Source organism: Cylas formicarius, unplaced genomic scaffold (assembly GCF_029955315.1).
Source record: "Cylas formicarius isolate icCylForm1 unplaced genomic scaffold, icCylForm1.1 PGA_scaffold_6__28_contigs__length_40554024, whole genome shotgun sequence".
NCBI lineage: Eukaryota > Metazoa > Arthropoda > Insecta > Coleoptera > Brentidae > Cylas > Cylas formicarius.
The window spans coordinates 13549298-13569603 of NW_026844347.1; the positions used below are offsets into that span (position 1 = coordinate 13549298).

General features: G+C 33.3%; 1 protein-coding gene across 5 annotated transcripts in view; it reads right to left on the bottom strand.

Annotated features, from left to right (window-relative positions):
- Window positions 1–491: 491 nt before the first annotated feature.
- The window catches only part of LOC132702814 (facilitated trehalose transporter Tret1-like), a 70288-nt gene continuing 50473 nt past the window's right edge, over window positions 492–20306 (bottom strand). For 4 of the 5 annotated variants that reach the window (XM_060671606.1, XM_060671608.1, XM_060671609.1 and 1 more), the window contains exon 3: window positions 492–2223. In XM_060671606.1, coding sequence (XP_060527589.1) covers window positions 791–2223 — 1433 coding nt within the window. In that variant the 3' untranslated portion in view covers window positions 492–790. Of the gene's footprint in view, window positions 2224–19166; window positions 19386–20306 lie in introns of those variants that run through there. The other variant, XM_060671611.1, reaches the window with a different exon arrangement.

The window sequence follows — 20306 nt, forward strand, 5'->3', positions numbered from 1 at the left end:
GTCGTGATGACCATTTTTATAATTTTACGGTAGAACCAATATGATGTCCAGATTACCAATATATCAAATATATTTAAACTTTTACCGTACTGCTGTGTGATATTAACTTTGATTCACCATGCGCTGTTTTTTATAAATGTAAATATAGTCCAAAGGATAATTAATTCATTTTTAGTATTTTTTTTAGTTCTTACCGTCAACTATTTTAGTTTTTTGGAAAGGTATTAGATGTAATTAGTGCGCTAATAATAATAATAATAAATAAAAATGTAATATAATGTATCCTGGATTTTTTAGATACAAGAAGATTTTGAAAATCTTACATTTTTAGATCGGTGGTATGGGTGGGATCCCATGATGACTCGACAATTACGCATTACACAATTTAATTGTATTTCTTTATTTTTTAGAAAATCTTTCGGTAATTTGTCAACCATTGCTCAAATTATGTATCACGCAGTATATTTACCTTCGAAATAAAGATACCAAAATGCAATATAGGCTTTAATTTAGGCTGGCGTCGAATTTATAATATTTATCAAACTTAACAATTCATTTTATCACATGTCGCGTTTTTAAATTTGTTACCCTACTTTTATTTACAATACTACATAGGCAATTGTTATAAAACTAACAACTTCGTCCAGTCTCGAATGCGATTGCTTAAAGACAAATCGAAAGCAATGAATGTGAAAACGATTATGACAAGGGTTTCGAGTGTTCACAAAAAAATATATTCAGAACCACACTACAAACTATAAACGGTAGCGTTATCGTCGAATTCAGCCAGTTACTTAACAGGAACGTCATCTTGGGAAGTATCTGATTTGCTTATATGCGTTAGCGTAATATCCTTGTCCTCGATACCATTTTCAACTTTCTCGAGTTGACTGCTGGGTTTTCTTTCGGGTACCGGTTCTCCCTTCAATATAAATTGAATTTCGTCCAGCGTCCTGCCTTTCGTCTCCGGAATATACAGCCACGAAAACATGGCGGTCAAAAGCGTCGACGCCGAAAATATGTAGAAAGGCAAATCGAGATAAAAGGCGTCGGAGAGTTTTTGATACAGCTCGACGGAAATCAATCCGAATAACAAATAAGAGAAGTCAGCCAGCGTCATGCCCATTGCTTTCACTTTCGCGGGGAACAGTTCGGCCGTCATCACGATCGGAATAATGCCCAAGCCGAATTTGAAGACTGCCGCGTATATCAAGACAGCCGCTATCGGGATCCAAGACAAATCTTTCACGTCGTAACCCGTATTTTTTAAGGTAAAGTAAACCGCCAGCACCAACAACGAAATCCCGCTCAACAGGCTCGAAGATATGAGCAACGCTTTCCTGCCGAATTTGTCGCAAATAACGTCAGCAATGGTCGCGGCTATCAACATCAGTGCGGAGAACAGGATGCCGGCGATTTCTGACGATATATACGTCGATTCCGCTTCCTTGAGGATTGAATGGAGATTCATCAACATAACGCTAATACTGCTAAAATGCTGAGCCGCGTTTAATACTATCATGATCACCAGAGCTTTACGATTGCCTTTGTTGATTACCAAGTCTTGAGGTCTGCCTCTCTCGCTTCGTTGGCGTTTCACGGCGCCCGCGATTTCCTCCATTTCTTTATCCACATTGCCAGACGACCTCAGCCGTTTCAAGTGCTCCTTCGCTTTGTCGTACTTGTTTTTCGAAAGAAGGTAATACGGTGAATCGGGCATGAACGGGAATACTACTAGTTGTATGATCACGAAACCTGCACCGATTATCGAGGAAACGTAAAATGGCGCATACGGTGCTACCGCGTAGACTACGAGAATGCCCACCAGCATCATAACGTATATTGTGCCTGCCAGAAAACCCCTAATATTTTTATCAGCTATTTCGGCGATGTACATGGGAGCAGCCACAAATGCAACATCCCCAGATAAACCGGTCATAAACCGAGCCACGTAGATGTACCACACGTTGTTGGCAACGGCGATCAATATCCAAGCTACTAAGCTGACTGCTGCCGCGAGAAGAATGGACGCTTTTCTTCCTAGCTTGTCGACGCAGAAAATGGTAACTGGCAGGCCGGCCAAGCCACCGATCAAGTAGATCGTTTCTAGCCAGGTGACGTCGGAATGTGATATTGTAACGGGACTGTTTTCACCTTCCAGCACGGGGAGGAAGGGTGCGGACCATCCATAGTGCATTCCATCTGATATAGCTCCGATTGTACCTGAAACATAAACATGCTTTTAAAATTCGATATCATCAAAATTCCAAAATGTCTCGTCGGGCTACTGGACGTATATTTAAATATGGTTGACAAATGGCAAGGTGATTTAACTTATGTTAAATTTTTTATGTGAAGTTTAAATTGGTTAAAGTGAAATCTTGCAGCCGCAACAATTGTCCAAGATATTTGGTGACATATAGTTAGTAAGTACCAAAAAAGTTTGCAAAGTATTTAATTTCAGCCAATGTTTATTAGAAATCGGCTAAAACTTGACGTTGAAGTTGAGTTATTGTAAAAGCTATATTCATAGCATATGCACAGAGAATTACTTTCTAGATAAACTTCTAAATATTTTCAATATGGGCGATTCAGGGCTTCAATTAAACAATGTACCTAGTAAAGTTGTAAGTCTGAAGGGCAGTAAAGACATTCTTGTAGTAACTTCACAAGAACCATGTGGGACCATAACAGTAGTGGCATACTGTATCTTCAAGAGTGTGAACAGATTTGGCAAGAGAACATGCCACCAGGAGCGGTAATCGAAATCTATTTATAGAGCGATTTTTAACCCATTTTTTACCATATACATATATATATACATATATATATATATATATATATATATATATATATATATATATATATATATATATATATATATATATATATATATATATATATATATATATATATATATATATATATATATATATATATATATATATATATATATATATACATATATATATATATATACATATATATATATATATATATATATATATATATATATACATATATATATATATATATATATATATATATATATATATATATATATATATATATATATATATATATATATATATATATATATATATATATAATATATATATATATATATATATATATATATATATATATATATATATATATATATATATATATATATGATGTGATGACACTATATTCCGGGATATTATCCGTTCGCTTGTTGAACTCCGACTGAAATCCTGCAGACGTTTCGCCAAAATCTCACTTGGCATCTCCAATGCTCGCGCTCCAGTGTTCGAAGTGTTTTCGGAGCGCGAGCATTGAAGATGCCAAGTGAAATTTTGGCGAAACGTCTGCAGGATGCCAGTCGGAGTTCAACAAGCGAACGGATGATATCCCGGAATATAGTGTCACCACATTTTTCCATCCGTGAATCAATACGTGAGAATATATATATATATATATATATATATATATATATATATATATATATATATATATATATATAATATATATATATATATATATATATATATATATATATATATATATATATATATTCTCACGTATTGATTCACGGATGGAAAAATGTGATGACACTATACTCCGGGATATCATCCGTTCGCTCGTTGAACTCCGACTGGAATCCTGCATCCGACTGGAATTCTGCAAATCCTGCATCCGACTGGAATCCTGCAGACGTTTCGCCAAAATCTCACTTGGCATCTTCAATGCTCGCGCTCCGAAAACACTTCGAACACTGGGAGGTTATCGGCGGTGCGTGCGGTATTTATACTCTGCGCCGGAGATGGTAACGGTGCTGCTTGTGCGTGGGGGGAGGTGGCTCCGCCCCCTGAATTGTCGCGTTGTTAATTTCGCCCGATCGTAGTTGCGATGTCCCCGTTGGCTGCTGCGTATCGCTCTGCTGTTTGATTATCGTTCTCCACGTGTTGGATAAATGCAAAGCGTCGTCTCTCGTATTGAGGTATTGAGGTGTCCCGAGTCGTTGCCCAAAATTCTACGGGCTCCCAAAGATCCATAAGGACGGGGTTCCCCTGCGTCCAATCGTAAGCGCCTTTAACTCACCATTATGCAAGCTGGAAAAACATCTGGCCAGTGCACTTCAGCCTATAGTGGAAAAGGCAGATTCCTATGTTAAAAACTCAGAACATTTCACTCAGATTTTAGGTTCTCTCAGGATGGACAAGGACGACATTATGGCAAGTTTCGATGTCAAATCCCTCTACCCGAGTATTCCAGTAGAAGAGGCACTCTTGCTTATAGAAGAAAACGAAGATCTTCCGCCATACATAATGGATCTGTCAAGACATTGCCTGAAAAACGCTTACTTTATGCACAACGGGAAAATTTACCGACAAATAGATGGAGCAGCAATGGGATCATCTCTCTCACCTGTGATTGCCAACCTCTTCATGATTTACTTCGAAAAGAAAGCAATAGAGAAGGCAAATCTGAAGCCAAAACTATGGACAAGATACGTTGATGACGTATTTGTTGTATGGCCTTTTGGCAAGGAGGAGCTTTTGAAATTCCTAGATCATCTGAATTCCATTCACCCAAGGATTCAATTTACAATAGAACTTGAAGAGGATAACAGTCTGCCCTTTTTAGATGTGCACATCACAAGGACCGAAGATGGACACTTGGAACACACTGTCTATAGAAAACCAACACACACTAATAGATATCTGAACGCTAAATCTCATCACCACCCATCACAGATACAGGCAGTGGCAAATACATTAATTGCTCGGTCCTTCAGGCTCACAAACGAGAGGAACAGAGATAAAGAACTGAAGAAAATTAGTACCTGTCTTCGACAAAACGGATACCAAAGGCATACCATCAGCAAGGCAATCAGTAAACAACAACAGCCGCAACAGAGAGTGCAGGACGAGACCCAACGAAGATCGATCGCTGTCCTGCCATACATCAAGGGGGTTACTGACAAAATCGGCCGAATATTACGGAAACACGACATATCAACGGCATATAAACCTGACCATACCATCGGAGCAATACTAAGAAACCCAAAACAAAAAATTACTCTGGAAAACCAAGGAGTATACAGTGTAGCATGCGGATCGTGCAGCCTGACGTATGTGGGACAGACCAACAGAAGGATTTCAGCCAGGCTCGAGGAACATCGTTTAGCCATAAGAAACAAACAAACAACATCTGCTTTGTTTCAGCACCAACATCAGACAGGCCATAAAATTGATTTCGGCACTTGCAAACAAATAGCTAATATTCCTGATTTTAGGACTAGGATTATACGAGAGGCCATTGAAATAGAAAAGTCGGGACACCTCAATACGAGAGACGACGCTTTGCATTTATCCAACACGTGGAGAACGATAATCAAACAGCAGAGCGATACGCAGCAGCCAACGGGGACATCGCAACTACGATCGGGCGAAATTAACAACGCGACAATTCAGGGGGCGGAGCCACCTCCCCCCACGCACAAGCAGCACCGTTACCATCTCCGGCGCAGAGTATAAATACCGCACGCACCGCCGATAACCTCCCAGTGTTCGAAGTGTTTTCGGAGCGCGAGCATTGAAGATGCCAAGTGAGATTTTGGCGAAACGTCTGCAGGATTCCAGTCGGATGCAGGATTTGCAGAATTCCAGTCGGATGCAGGATTCCAGTCGGAGTTCAACGAGCGAACGGATGATATCCCGGAGTATAGTGTCATCATATATATATATATATATATATATATATATATATATATATATATATATATATATATATATATATATATATATATATATATATATATATATATATATATATATATATATATATATATATATATATATATATATATATATATATATATATATATATATATATATATATATATATATATATATATATATATATATATATATATATATATATATATATATATATATATATATATATATATATATATATATATATATATATATATATATATATATATATATATATATATATAATTTTCTGTTAATTATTTCCGCTTTAAAACCTTTGCAGAAGTTTTTATTTAGCACTAAAACCAAACTTAGAGACATAAGCTGCATAGCTTCTCTGGTTTGAGTGAACACGAAAAGAATATTATTTTTTAGCCATTAATAAAAAAAATGGTAAAAGGAATTGTGCAATATCGTGTAAGAATTTTGAGGCCGAAAAAGTCAATTTGCTCAGCAGAGTGAATAGGATGTGTTCCAGATCTCGTGGAAGGTATTAATAATAATCTGCCCTGTATCTCCTACAATTTTCGAGATCCCAACGTTGACAGTCGAATTTGGAACACCCAGTATAATTTAAAAATTACCGTCGGTAACTTTGAAAATGAAAGGCTTTACGGAGATCATCATGATGCTATTAAAATCATTTGCGTTCTTAATCGTAAATGTCCAATTCTATTAGGTCAATTATTTTAATGAGTTTCAATTGAATGGATAAACGACTTGGAAATGCGTTTGCATTACTACAATTAAAAATTCCGCAGCCCGCATGATCTCAGCATCATTCAGTTCATTATCTCTGATCAAAGAAATAAACAAAACCGAACCGACTTATTTGACTCTTTTTCCAATTTGAGTTTACTTGGTACTTTCTTCAATGATGATGATTAATTATTGTTCAAATTTGTAAACAGTTAATTAATTAAAAGATAAGGGATTTCGTATAGGAGGAAAATACAAATATTAGTTCATCTTAAAACATCCGAAAATATTAAATATCGCCAAGAGGGTTATACATGAAATACTTTCAGAATTTTCAAAGAAAAACACAGTAGAGTGTGCCCACGTTAAGAACTTATCACTTTAGTAAAATATTTTTATCGAATTTGTTTTCTTTTGTTAGGTATTTGTTAGGTTTTTTGACAATTTTATTTGCTTGCTGTAGAGCAGTAGATTCAAATTTTAATGGGGTTCTTTTAGAAAAAAGCCGATGTCGGATTCTTGTCAGAGCTCATCTAAAACTTGTTCAATGTTCAAAATACATGATGTAAGTACATAATTTAATAATTCATGGAATACTAAAAATAAAACCTCTTATGAGCGAGTTACTCCAATGTCAATGTTGTAAACTAATTAGCCGCCGCTAGCTAGTTAACACAAGTGTCATTTTACTTTTATTACTACAAAAGTGTTATACAAACATAATTATAATAAAATTAAACGAGCTTTATTGGTGACATGTTCATGATATTTTGAAGTTTTCACTAAATTAGTGAAAATTATTCGGGGATATCATCGGTTCCCTTACTGACACTGTACTACTATCTTGATTGAAATTGAATATATTGTAATGTATAGAATGTAATCCGGTCTAGAATGAACCGGAAGTTTTCGTAGCTGGTGTACAGCAAATCACAAGCAAGAATTAAATTGGATATTCTTCGATACGACTGCTCAATAACGAAAACGAGATTTGTTGAAGAATGTGTGTACAACGTAATGTAGGTACATTCTTTTTTTTGTCGAAGGTTAGTGATTTTTTTAAGTGCCAAAAACTCTTTTGATGTTAAAAAAGAAACTTTTTTTGTAAATTAGATTCAGTATTAAAACCTTTTGCATGTTAACAGACAACGTAATAAGACGCAGTTTTTTCCATATTTAGAAGTATCTCTCGTTAATACTAGTATTAAAAGAAATTAATTTTTGGGTTGAAAATAAATTTTAATATGAGATTACCGATGTTCCTATAAAAATTAATCGAGAACTCTTTATGGTATATAATAAGTAAGTATAATATATGATGTTGCACTTTTTGGAGCAATCTTTCTGCCATTTATGCCTCCATCCTGAGATTCATTCATTAACTTATATGTCATTTCAGTGAATCCCTGTATATCAAAAACAATGAAGATTTGAAATGGAACTCCTTATAATGGGTGTTTTTTTTTTTCGATGTATAGAACTTTAAATTGGCATTACTGTTCAAGATGGCGAACGATTTAACAGCTGTCAAGTTATTTATTCTCAGTTTGGTTTGGCAATTCATCATGAATAAACTCACGCCTGAATAACGCTTGCAAATAGTGAAATTTTATTTCGAAAATAATGGTTCTGTGCGGAATACGTATCGCGCACTACGTCCATTTTATCGTCGACAAAATCGTCCATCAGAGCAGTTAATTCGATTAACCAGGGAACGTTTTCGCACCATGTTTACTCTTATTGATAACTCGCATCCCCAGAGACTCCGTACGGTGCGTACAGAAGAAGCTATTGCTGCTGTTGAGGAAGACAAGAATGAGTCCATCCGCCATCGAGCACAGGAATTGGATCTGTGTCCATCCACTTTATGGAAGATTTTGCTGAAGGATCTTGATTTACGTGCTTACAAAATCCAACTTGTGCAAGAATTGAAGCCAAACGATCATCAAGTAAGGCGTAGATTCGTCGAATGGGCCCAAAACGAGATTGCCGTTGTTCCCGATTTTCATAAGTGAATTTTGTTTAGCGATGAAGGGCACTTCTGTTTGAATGGCTACGTCAACAAACAAAACTGCCGCATTTGGAGCGAAGCTAATCCTCAAGTGTATGTCGAAACACCGTTACATCCAGAAAAACTGACTGTTTGGTGCGCTTTATCGGCTAGTGGAATCATTGGTCCGTACTTCTTCAAAAACGATGATGGTCAGAACGTTACAGTCAATGGTGATCGGTATAGAGCTATGATTACTAAACTCTTTCATTCCTAAATTGAATAACCATGATGACCAGGAGATGTGGTTTCAACAAGACGGCGTAACATGTCACACAGCTCGTGCCACAATCGATTTATTGAAAGACACGTTTGGTGACCGCCTAATTTCACGTTTTGGACCTGTGAATTGGCCTCCAAGATCTTGTGATTTAACACCCCTAAACTACTTTCTGTGAGGCTATGTAAAGTCATTGGTCTATGCGGATAAGCCACAAACGCTTGACCATTTGTAAGACAACATTCGCCGTGTTATTGCCGATATACGGCCACAAATGTTGGAAAAAGTCATCGAAAATTGGACGTCCAGATTGGACGTCCATCCGCGCCAGCCGTGGCGGTCATATGCCAGAACTCATATTTAAAATAAGATTACCTTTCGGATAAATAAAATTCATGTCAATCGAATAATCAATCGTTTTTTTATTGCAACTTAAACTTCTATACATCGAAAAAAAACACCCCTTATTATATTACTGCTGTAGATAATCTGCAAGTAAATAGAAGAAGAAAATAAATTTTCTGTCTTGAGCTGTGTAAATACCTGTTATTTAATTCAAAAATTATTTCCATCTTTCAACAAGACCCACAATAAAGTCGCCCATTTAAGAATGAAACTTAATTAACCAGGTGACTATTAATGTTAAATAACTACATACCAGGATCACTTAAACCACAAACTTATGAGATGTTTTAAGGACATGCTGTATGACATATTGCAATTGAAACTTTGACTACGTTACTCAACTTACATCACATAGGCTTACATAGAAGGCCGATTCATTATGTCTTACTAGCTTAGAAGCTTAATATATATTTTGTTGCGCGCTTGCTAACAACTCATTTTTAGGTTACATAAAAATATATCCAAGTACTTAGACTGACAAACATTGTAATAATATGTTAAAATGAGATAACAATTTAAATAGAATAAACAAACATAAACTTAGTGCTTTTTAATCATCCATAATAAGGATCAGGAGATTGTCAATAGCAAATCTTCTAATCAATAACCGTATTACATGCTGCCCTAAAATAAGATAAATTTAATTTTAATTTTCAAAACGGTCTTCATAACACAGTTGACTAGGTAAGAATTTGATATTATTTCTATTACCTATCCCAAAATAACCAATTTTAAATTGTCAAGAATGGGCAAAAAGTTAAAAGTTAACACATCAGATTTGAACAACTATTGATATTTTCACATTTGTCAGTTCAAATGGTCATTGGATGTATTCCTGCTGTTTTGTATCCAAAAACTAATGATAGTCGAAACAGTATAGTATGCAACACGTAGATAAATTTCTTGAGACATTCGTTGACTAAACACTGTGGCACTCGTCTCACATCATAATCGTGACTAAAGTGGAGTATACTAAACTTGTTGAACAATATACCTGCACGGTGGCTATTGAAATTGGAAAATATTATAAAAACAGCAATAGTTATTTAAACTAAATTCTTGTTTGCTTGCTAATGTCACCAAAAAATATTTCCCTCTTTGCTTGCTAAGATTTTAACTTTAATTGACTATCGAAGTTATGGGTGAAGCACAGTTGATGCAATGAATTTTTAGGTTCCTATCTGCAATGGTGGGAAAAGTGACGATTATAGTAGTGCCAAAGAACACAATTTCTGTATAAACTCTAGAAAAAATACTGTCAAGTTGATATTGGTAAAATTATGGCTGGGTTACGGTGCCCCGTGAAACTTGGTTTTTGGTTTCTTGTTTGCGTTAATATTTTCATCACGTCAATATTTTGATAATAGTATATTATGCAACAAGTGCGGTAAACGGCATTTGACTCATTAGATTATTTGGCCCTTGCGGAGCGAGTGCTTAATAAACGAGTTCAAATTCAAAGCGTGAAAAATATCTCCAAAAACATCCGATTGCTCCCAAACCCATGCGGTAAAATCCCGGAAATATCCGAAGTGACTCGGATTTGTCGGAAACGAAACTGACATGGTAAAGTGACGTTTCCCGCAGGCTAGATGGGTGTGTAATTAGGTAATTAGGTCTACTGGCGGTTCGGATGTTTTTGGATATATTTCCCACGGCTTGACGTTTTTCGATTCTGGGGGTCATATCAGTGAATGTCATAATTAATTAATAACAAAAATTTATAATACAATAACATGTCTGTTATTGATTTCGTCATATTTCTTAATCTTAAATATACTGTAAAATGTACATTACGATAGCAAAAATAATGAAGAAAACATTTTAATTTTTAAAATTGTGACGTTTTGAGTGATTTTAAAATTGCTTAAATGGTTTGCACATGTACATATTATGTACAAATGATAGGTGATTTCTTGAAAAAATGTTTCTATAAACTCGGTTCAGAAGTTGATTTGTTTCTGAGATATGGGGTACTAAAAATAGTTTTATCAAAAAGTTAAAAGTATATCACATAGCTCAAAATATGATTCATTTTAAGTTGCTGAAATATTTACTTAATATATTCGTGTGTTTAAGTTATACCTTTAAAGTCATTTTTTAAAAGGGTTCAAGAATATACAAAATATTTTTGTATATAGCGACAACTGTTATAAAAATATATGATCCAAAATTCAATACAGCATTTTTATCTAAAATACGATGTATTAAACACGTAATAGTAACTTTTATGTCTTATTTCTGGTAAACCCTATTAGGTATGGTCAGCATTTGTAGGAAATCAACAAGTGTGCGCCGCCAAATTCTACTTCTTCAAAGTGGTTAAAATTCACCATTTCGAATAGGGCTCGAGCAAAATAGCAATTTTAAGTTCTTTTCGATTATTCAAGAATGAACAGGGTGTTCCGTATGGAACATCAATTTTTATGTGGATGTCTTTTAGATATTTAGTTTTAAAAATATTTAGCCAAATACGATAACCAAAAGCATAAGTTACCAACGCAGTCCTAGCCAATTCATCAGATTCACCATTGACCATTCATTATTATTATAATTATGATTATCATTATTATTATTATTATTATCATTATTATTATTATTATTATTATTATTATTATTATTATTATTATTATTATTATTATTGCATATAAACAATAAATATCCAGGTTCTGAAGAAGAGGAACATTGAGTAGTACATCATTAGCCATTACTGCTTTATACATTCACATTTGGTACACTCAGAACCTTCGCTTACTACGAAACAAACTTGAAAATTGTCAAGGAGTTGTTAAAACACCAGATATCATAATTATGGTAGTAACGGTAATTGGCTGGTTAGAAGTGACCTACATTAACTTAAAACAAAACAATGATAAGTAACCGTACTTGTTATTTCGACTAAGTTTCACTATTTACCGATCTCTGAGAGTGCAAAAAAAATTAAAACCCAAAATTGACATTTTGCTGATTTCCATTATTAATAGCTACTATTTACAAATCTTGTGGATTCCACCAAAGTCGGTTGTTTATAAATCAAACTAGTTGACGTTTCTTCAATCGTTCTCTTGGCTTTTTCAGAGCTTAACTAAAACTAACTTGAATTCTATTCTGTACCTCCTTATACAGGGTATTTTCTAATTAAATGTCAATAATTAAGAGGCGAGAAAACTTCATATGAACGTCTTAGACGTCTCAACTTTTGAAAAACAGGGTGGTAAAGTTTTCAAAAATAAAATATATTTTTTAATATCTGTAATACCATTTTAGATATTTTAATGACATTTAGCACACATACATATACTATGTATCAAGTGTGTTAAGTGTACCAAATTGATGGTACGCCACTGACTTCTCTTAAAATAAAATTTTTCAATCCGATATACGCATTTCGCTTTAAAAAAACAACTTCTCTGCATGGTCATAACAATCGTTAATATATCGTTAATATGACAGCACGCAGATAATTAGTTTTTATCAGATCAAATCTGCTAACAAAATGAATGCAAATGTTATTATTTTTTTAAGGAAAAAGGCGTGCCACTGACTGTCTGAACAAATAATATTTTGCTTAATTTCAAAATATATATCTAAAATGGAAGAGGTTTTTTTTTTAATGCGAAAACCGAAAGTCGCATTGAAAAAAATTAAGAAATTAAATTTCTTTAGAAATGCTTGGAGATTGTAATAATAATTTTAATTTTAATAATCACTGGCGTATCAAGAATTTCGCGACTGGAATTGAAGATATTGAGCGATTTTTGGATGAATAATAAATCTGGATTTGATGTTTTGATTGTAAGGTTGAGCAACATTGGCCAGTGTGGGGTTGTTTCCGGACTCATTATTTTTGGAAAGTTGTGGTGGAGTGTATTTTGGGAATATTTAACATCTGTAATGTCGAACGCAACGATAAAACTAACATTCTTGCATATATCTTCGGAAAATACGAGAATCTATAAAAATCTCTTAGTAACCAAACGATCTTAACCGCGACTTAGGTCTTTACCTTTCACCAATATGGAAAGCAGTCATCTGAAGAAGCCAACAAGTTTGATTTATAAACAACCGACGCAGGAGGGATGCAGAAGTTTGGTAAAAAGTATTACAGTAAAAGTTTCTTTGAAAAATGATTACTAGCTATTTTTAGTACAATGCGAAAACCATATTGGTCACATGTACCAAACTTTTTTTTCACAATGGAGTTCAATAACTCTTCAAGAAATCTCACCCATATGCTTGCAACATGCTCAAAGGTACTGTCCTTCATAAACGGAAAATCCTTTACCCTGAATAAACCGAGCAATAAATGGCTTTACAGTGGTATTACAGTCATTATTTGATATGTTTAGACCGTAGGTTGAAGAAAATTTAGAAAACGGAACGGACAAAAAAAAGTGTAATTTGAATATATGCTGCAAGAGAATTATTTTGCGAGGATAGGAAAGCAAAATGAATATAACACTTATATTTTTGTCTTTAATAAGAAAAAAACCGCTAATAATTATTAATTTTTAATGCAAAATTTGTTGGCAAGTCTTTTAAAAATCTAAGAGGTCATGGAAACTATAATTAGCTGAGAAATGGAGATAACTAGAGAAAAAAGAATATCCCCGAAATCACTGCGATTTGAATCATATAGAAATAATATGGGCCGAATTAAAAAACAAAGTTAGACCCAATAATATAAACCCAAAAATTTCCCCCAATGTAATTGAAGTAAAGTGATTAAAACTCAGTCTGCTACTGATGTACGTGAACTGGAGGATAATAAAAAATAAACCTGAGATAACGTAAAAACATTAATTATATCCACAGATTCAAACTATTCTGACAATTATTTATAATTAATATACATTTACACAGTTCGATTCTTTACTTCTACCCTAGACCGGTAGACCAACGAACAGAAACATTAATAGAATTAATAATAATAGAAACAAACCGGGATGCTGTGTTAAGTCAAGGTGAAGTGGTACTTATATACGGTATACGGTATATACGGTTGCACATTTCTTTATTTGCGAGGAAAGAGGTCACTGACCCAGGAAGGTAAAATAAAGTCAGGTTTCTTACGAAGTGCAACTAGAAGCACTCGTTCTGACGAGTTGAGTGATTTGCTGCTGCTGAGAGTTGTAGTTGAAATAAGTCGTTTAGAGAAAAGTGAAATTTTGATGAATAATAAAAAACTTAAAGACAAAAGTTGGTTAAATTCACTTATATTTTGGAAATATTAATTCACTTATATTCTCTTATGCTTTAAAAATGTTATTTTGTTATTTGATATAAAATATGATACGTTATGTATGAACAAACATCAACTTCCTTTTTTGGAATCGGACACCTTGTATATTAAGCCGTTTTTGTCTTACCATGAACCTTCTGGACAGATTTCGTATAGTAGCTATCTTATATATTAGTCTTGCTGTTTTTGTCATATTTTAAAGTTTATGTCAAAAGTCAAGTTTTGAATTTCTAAATATATGTAAATATATCTAGCGTTTGATAATTAAAAATAAATAAAAATTTTGCAATTTTGTATAAGGTTGGCTATTTTTATTATTTCTAAATATTAGTGACTCAACAAAAAAATATGACTTCAAAAAAATTGCCTAATAGTTTAAAGAAGTTTATTTCTAGAACCACCATAAATTTGTCGGTCCGATGCAACAAATGACATCAATTAACTGTTTTGTTTAACTACTGCTGCAAGTCGATATTCCCAACAACATTGACGATTAGTAGCTCTGCGTTGTGTATTGAAATTATTTTTCAAACTGTAATAATATGTCTAGGGTGCTTGTTTTTAAATTTTCGAGATTTGACATTTTCGATATGTAATTTTTCCTAAATATTTCTCTAACTTATGGCGGCGTGTTTTTGATAAGTAAGGCGTCCTTGTTGCAATGAACTTAGCAATAGTTACAAATACTACGGAACAAATATTGCTGACATTGTTAATAAGACAAATTGTGTAACCAAATAGGCCGCGTTTAGGGCAAGGGTCTAAAAATGTTTCTGAAACTGGCCCATCTAGACACCCACCAACCCTCCCCCAAGCACTATATTGGCAGTACAAGAGATTGAAGAATATCGGAGTTAAAAAAGTATAACCAGGGAAAAAGGGATTCTTGATTTGTAAATGTCCAAACTTAAATCAATTTATCAATATTAGTGGCAGTGAATAGGGAAGTTATAAAATTCTAATATACGTGTAGTAAGTCCAATCCTTATAGTCACATAGAAGCAATCAAATGTTAATTACCTTATTCAGCAAGATTCATTTCTATAAAAACATAATTGTTGTGGGAATGATTGATTGCATCCGCATCAAAACAAATATTTCCAAGGCAAGTACTGCACAGGGAAATATTTAACGCAGGGTGCTTGAGCTAGTGAAAAATGTTAAAAACCTAACCCAAAAAAGTTCATTAACAATTTACTTTTACTTTTACTTTCTCTGTAGTTTCACCTATTTTTTATTTATCTAAAAGGTCATCAAAGCCTACAATTTCTTCGAGACCCTAAAGTGCTTCCACCTTAAAATAATATAATGCTATTTAATAATAAGTAAAGGTACATCACAGTACATCGTACTTTCATAGCCTAAAATGACCTAACGCCATTAGTCCTCTTAGGTGCAGTGCCCATTATATTAGTATGATGTAATGCAACGCAATTAAGTTTTTTAAGCACTACAAACATATATTTACATTCCAAATGGCAAATATTATCTTACACTAGACTCCTTAATTATAAATTATTTACATTTTCCGAAATGTACATTGTACTAGTCTTCTTAAATAAATATTGAATTTTTAGGTCTCTCATATTTTTAAGAATCGCATAATATATTTAAGGTAGTTTACAAATCTTTGATTTATAATTTTCGACGTTGACTTTTTGATATGTTTGTTTGTGGGTGTTGTTATAGACAAAGTTGCTTACCCTGTAAATATAATTTGTTCTTATTCTAAAGATATCTCTACTAGGCGGGTAGAATACCATCTCCGTTTCTGAAAGTTAACCTTTAAAACCTAGTTTTGAACCACCTTCAGGGGGGGTCTAAATACAAATTATACGTGGCACCCCATACCAGTATTTCACAACGGAATGGTAGTAGTTCTATGAGTGCTTTATAAAAATTATGAAGTACCTTTCTGTATCCGAATAAGTAAAATAAAAAGCAAAGTAAAATTTGTGAATAAATCTATTTTTTTTACATAGGTATTAGCAGTGATAATTTTATTTAAGATTTTAGTCAACTATAACTGCCAAATACTTTAGTGGATCTATTCCCCTAATAGGTTCTTAAAATGACTCTATTGTTATTTTATTGAAATCTTGTCGCGAAACAGAAGTTACTGAGAAGGCCACATAGCTGTGAAGAAGAAACTTCACCCTATTAAAGCCAGGCACCAGTAACTGTTTAGCCTCATCCGAAGTAATACTGTGTCATCAGTCTATACCCTGCCCCCATATCAAGATTGCAGAGTGCTTTTGCATAGATATTAAATAACAATGGCCCCAGTCAGTGCCTTGTGGCACTCAAATTTTTTACTTCTTTTATACATTGATGATATAAGGCATTGAAAAAATTGTTGCCTGTTTATTTGGACAAAGTAAGGTTTCAGGTTTCTGAAATCTTGAACAATTCAACAATAACTTGAGCTATTAGTTTAGGTGCAATGTAGAATATAAATATTTAAGCACTTGCACGTTATCCATTCTCTCATAATTTTTGAAAGTTCTTGATTGTCATTAAAATTAAGTGAATACCGGTAATACAATGATAACTCCTCATATTTCCAAAATTGTTTACAATGTTATTTTTAATTAAGCGGTGGAATGAATATGGAGGTTTCGAAGAACCATAATCAATTCAATGTTCGGGTTCTATTACTGGTTTCGTAATGTTTACTCGATATCGATGGGAACTAATGGGTGTATTAAATTGAATGAAATTCTTTACGTTTAAACGTGAAGTGTGTTTTTTCGAATTTAACAAAACTCATCGTGGTAAACGCCATGCCGAGATTTTCGCAAAAAAAAATTGTTTTAATAAATGGATGAGTCATTAAATCTTCATCAATGACAGTATATTTATAACTTGAACACGATAGTCAAACTTCTAATTTCTGCAGCGGTTAACCTTCACCTTCACTGAAGAAATCTTTCAGCCAAGTAAAAATGAAACCGGCACCAAATAGGTCGCATCAATAACTCACGCCCAAACAAAACAAAAGAGTAAAAGCTCCCAATCCAAAACATTATTGTGCGTGTATTTATCCCAATTATATATATTTTTCACCTTATTTACCTGAACATCTCTGAAAGTATGCTCAGTTAAATAGATATAAAAATTCCATATAAGTTCATCTCCTGTCAGCAATTCCAATAACCATTTTGTGAGGCAAATTTTGATTAAAGTGAGACGGCTAGTAATGTGTAAGTATTATTTTCTTTGTCATACACGTTAATACCAAGGGAGAAAAGAAAGTGTAATGAATGAGGATGAAATGACCGCCGTAATACCTGCATTGGACAAAATGACATATTTCATTGGCTTACTTTAAATAAGAAGCAATTTCAGAAAGATATGATGAGATATGTAAAGATTGTAAATTTGATTATACCTCTTTGTACTTCTTCTTCCCCATATAACTGTGAATTAAACGATATAGAACCCCTTTTAAAATGAGGGCCGGTAAGTGCGTCAAACATGTTATGACTAACATAATATAAATGGTATATTTTTTTGAAATAAATATTATTTATTGCAATTTATCCAACTTCATATTTTTCTTCTTTCTCTAATAGTTTGTGTTTACTTCTACAGTTATAATCATATATAGTTATCACATTTATTATTTTTATAAACTAACTAATATGAAACTAGTAAGGTCGCTGTCACATTGCTTTCATGCACTAAAATCATATAAAAAAAGGTGCTTCATGTGGTTGAAATGAAAGAAGGAATGTGGAAAACCGATAACATGCTAGAAAACACTGTTATTATTATTATTGATTATTATTCCTCTGAACTCTAATGACTACAGCTCAAATTCACAAATACACGTGTATTGTAAATGGTAGATTTTTTTTAAATAAATAATTTTTATTACAGTTTATGTTATTGTTCCTTCTATATAACTGTGCATTTACTTCAATTCAACCTCAATTATCTGAGCATTTTTATAATTATAATCATGTGTAATTATCATATGTTTTATTGTTATGAACTACCCAACATTAAACAAGTAAGGCCCCTATCACACTACTTTCAAGCACAAAAATCTATCTATCTGTTGTATTCAAGTTAGTGTGACTCTAATTTACGTTCGATTCGGGGTATCATTGCAATTTATCCGAATTCTACGGCATAACCTCTATGTTTTAATGATCACCGTCATTGCAAATTTATATTTGATTGCCCTCTCGTATCAGGAAACTACTTTATCTAATTCTATTTAATGATATTTTTAACAAATATTTAAAGAAAATATCGTTTGAATAACATGTAAATATAAATTTCAATACGATGGGTAAATAACATAACAAACATAAATAGGTAAATAAACAGGGGACAAATCGGGGAAGAAATCAACACACCACTGTTTTTTTGCAGGTCAAATTTCCTAGGAAATATTATATATGACGCCCATAAAATCAAATAACGAATAAATAGTTGACAATATTATATTAATATTGATTTTACAGTTGGAATTATTTAAAGAAATGAAAAATGGAATAAAGCAAAAGATTTTCCAAAAATATAAAAAATTTCAGAATTTCAGAAACCCACATCCCAATTTTGTAATTTTTAATTTGGCGTTGTTTATTTTTTAACCTACCCCCCAGAACTTAAACCGTTATGTTTTAACTCCACTCAGCGCTTTGATATCCCGCAAAATGGGTACATAATAATAAATTTTAGAAACACAGTTTTCGATCATTGTTCATTTTCAAAAAATCAAACAAATTATGTCAAATAAAAATACCCTAAGTGACCAAAATAGTTAACTATACTTACTACCAAGTACGGGAATCAACTGCCTAGAATCCAGTCTCATAAATAAACGTCTATAACAACGTAAACGACAATAATAAAATAAATAAACCGCGATCTAACTACATTTATGCGCGAATTTGTAAACCACCCAGGTTAAACTACAACCGAATTTGCGGACGAGTTTCATAAAGTTTTATTTTTATACTGCCGGTGGTAACGTCATTATTGTGACGGCATCGCTCGGCCAGCTGAAACTCGAATGAACGTCGAAAATATTGGCCGACTGAGCGCAATTAAGGAGCAAGTTCCTAAGTTGACCACTTACAGGGTGGTTTTGTTATTTTCTAGTCGTACGTCGGGCTTCACAGAAGCGTCTAAACTGCCGGTGCAAATTTATATTCTCAAATTTATTTGATTAGTGTTGGCGGGTTTTGCTTTCTTTATATGTTTCCGCTAAATACATGTGGGTGATTCCGTTTTAACTGTGATTTTTTTATGACTTGTATTGTTTTTTCTCACTGGTGATTAATGAATAATCTAATTCGTATTTTAATTAGATGTACATGAACATATTTTATCATATTTGTCAGTGCCGTCTCATGTCCATCTAATCTGTTAAAATGTTTACATTTGTTAATGTTCAATCAAACATACCCGATATTGAAAAAAAAAAAGGAAGCAATTTTAATTTCTGCAATAAAACGATGCCTAGAAAGATAATTTAGAATAGAGATGAATGAAGCACAGGTATGAAAAAGTTTAACAACTTGAAAAACAAGACTGATAAAAATGAAACGGGAAATAAAAGGATTGAACTGAAAGACTAGGAAACGAAATTTTTAATTATATGAAATTAGAAATAAATCCTTCAATCTGCAGAGTAAAAAGTACGTTAAAGTGTAGTAATTTATAAGCATTTTAAATAGCCGTCAAATAATTTATTTTAATATCCATGACAAGGATATACTAGTTTAAGTTCTGCCAGAAAGTGACAAAACCACAATTTCAACGCTTACTCCTTTTGGAACAGTTGTCTTTAGGTTTGAAAACAAAATATTAATATTGATAAAAGAATGGCAGGATACGCAGCTGTCCAACTCTAATATTCAAAAAATGCAGCAGTAGGTAACTTTTCGGAACAAGTATTTCCGATTCCTATGG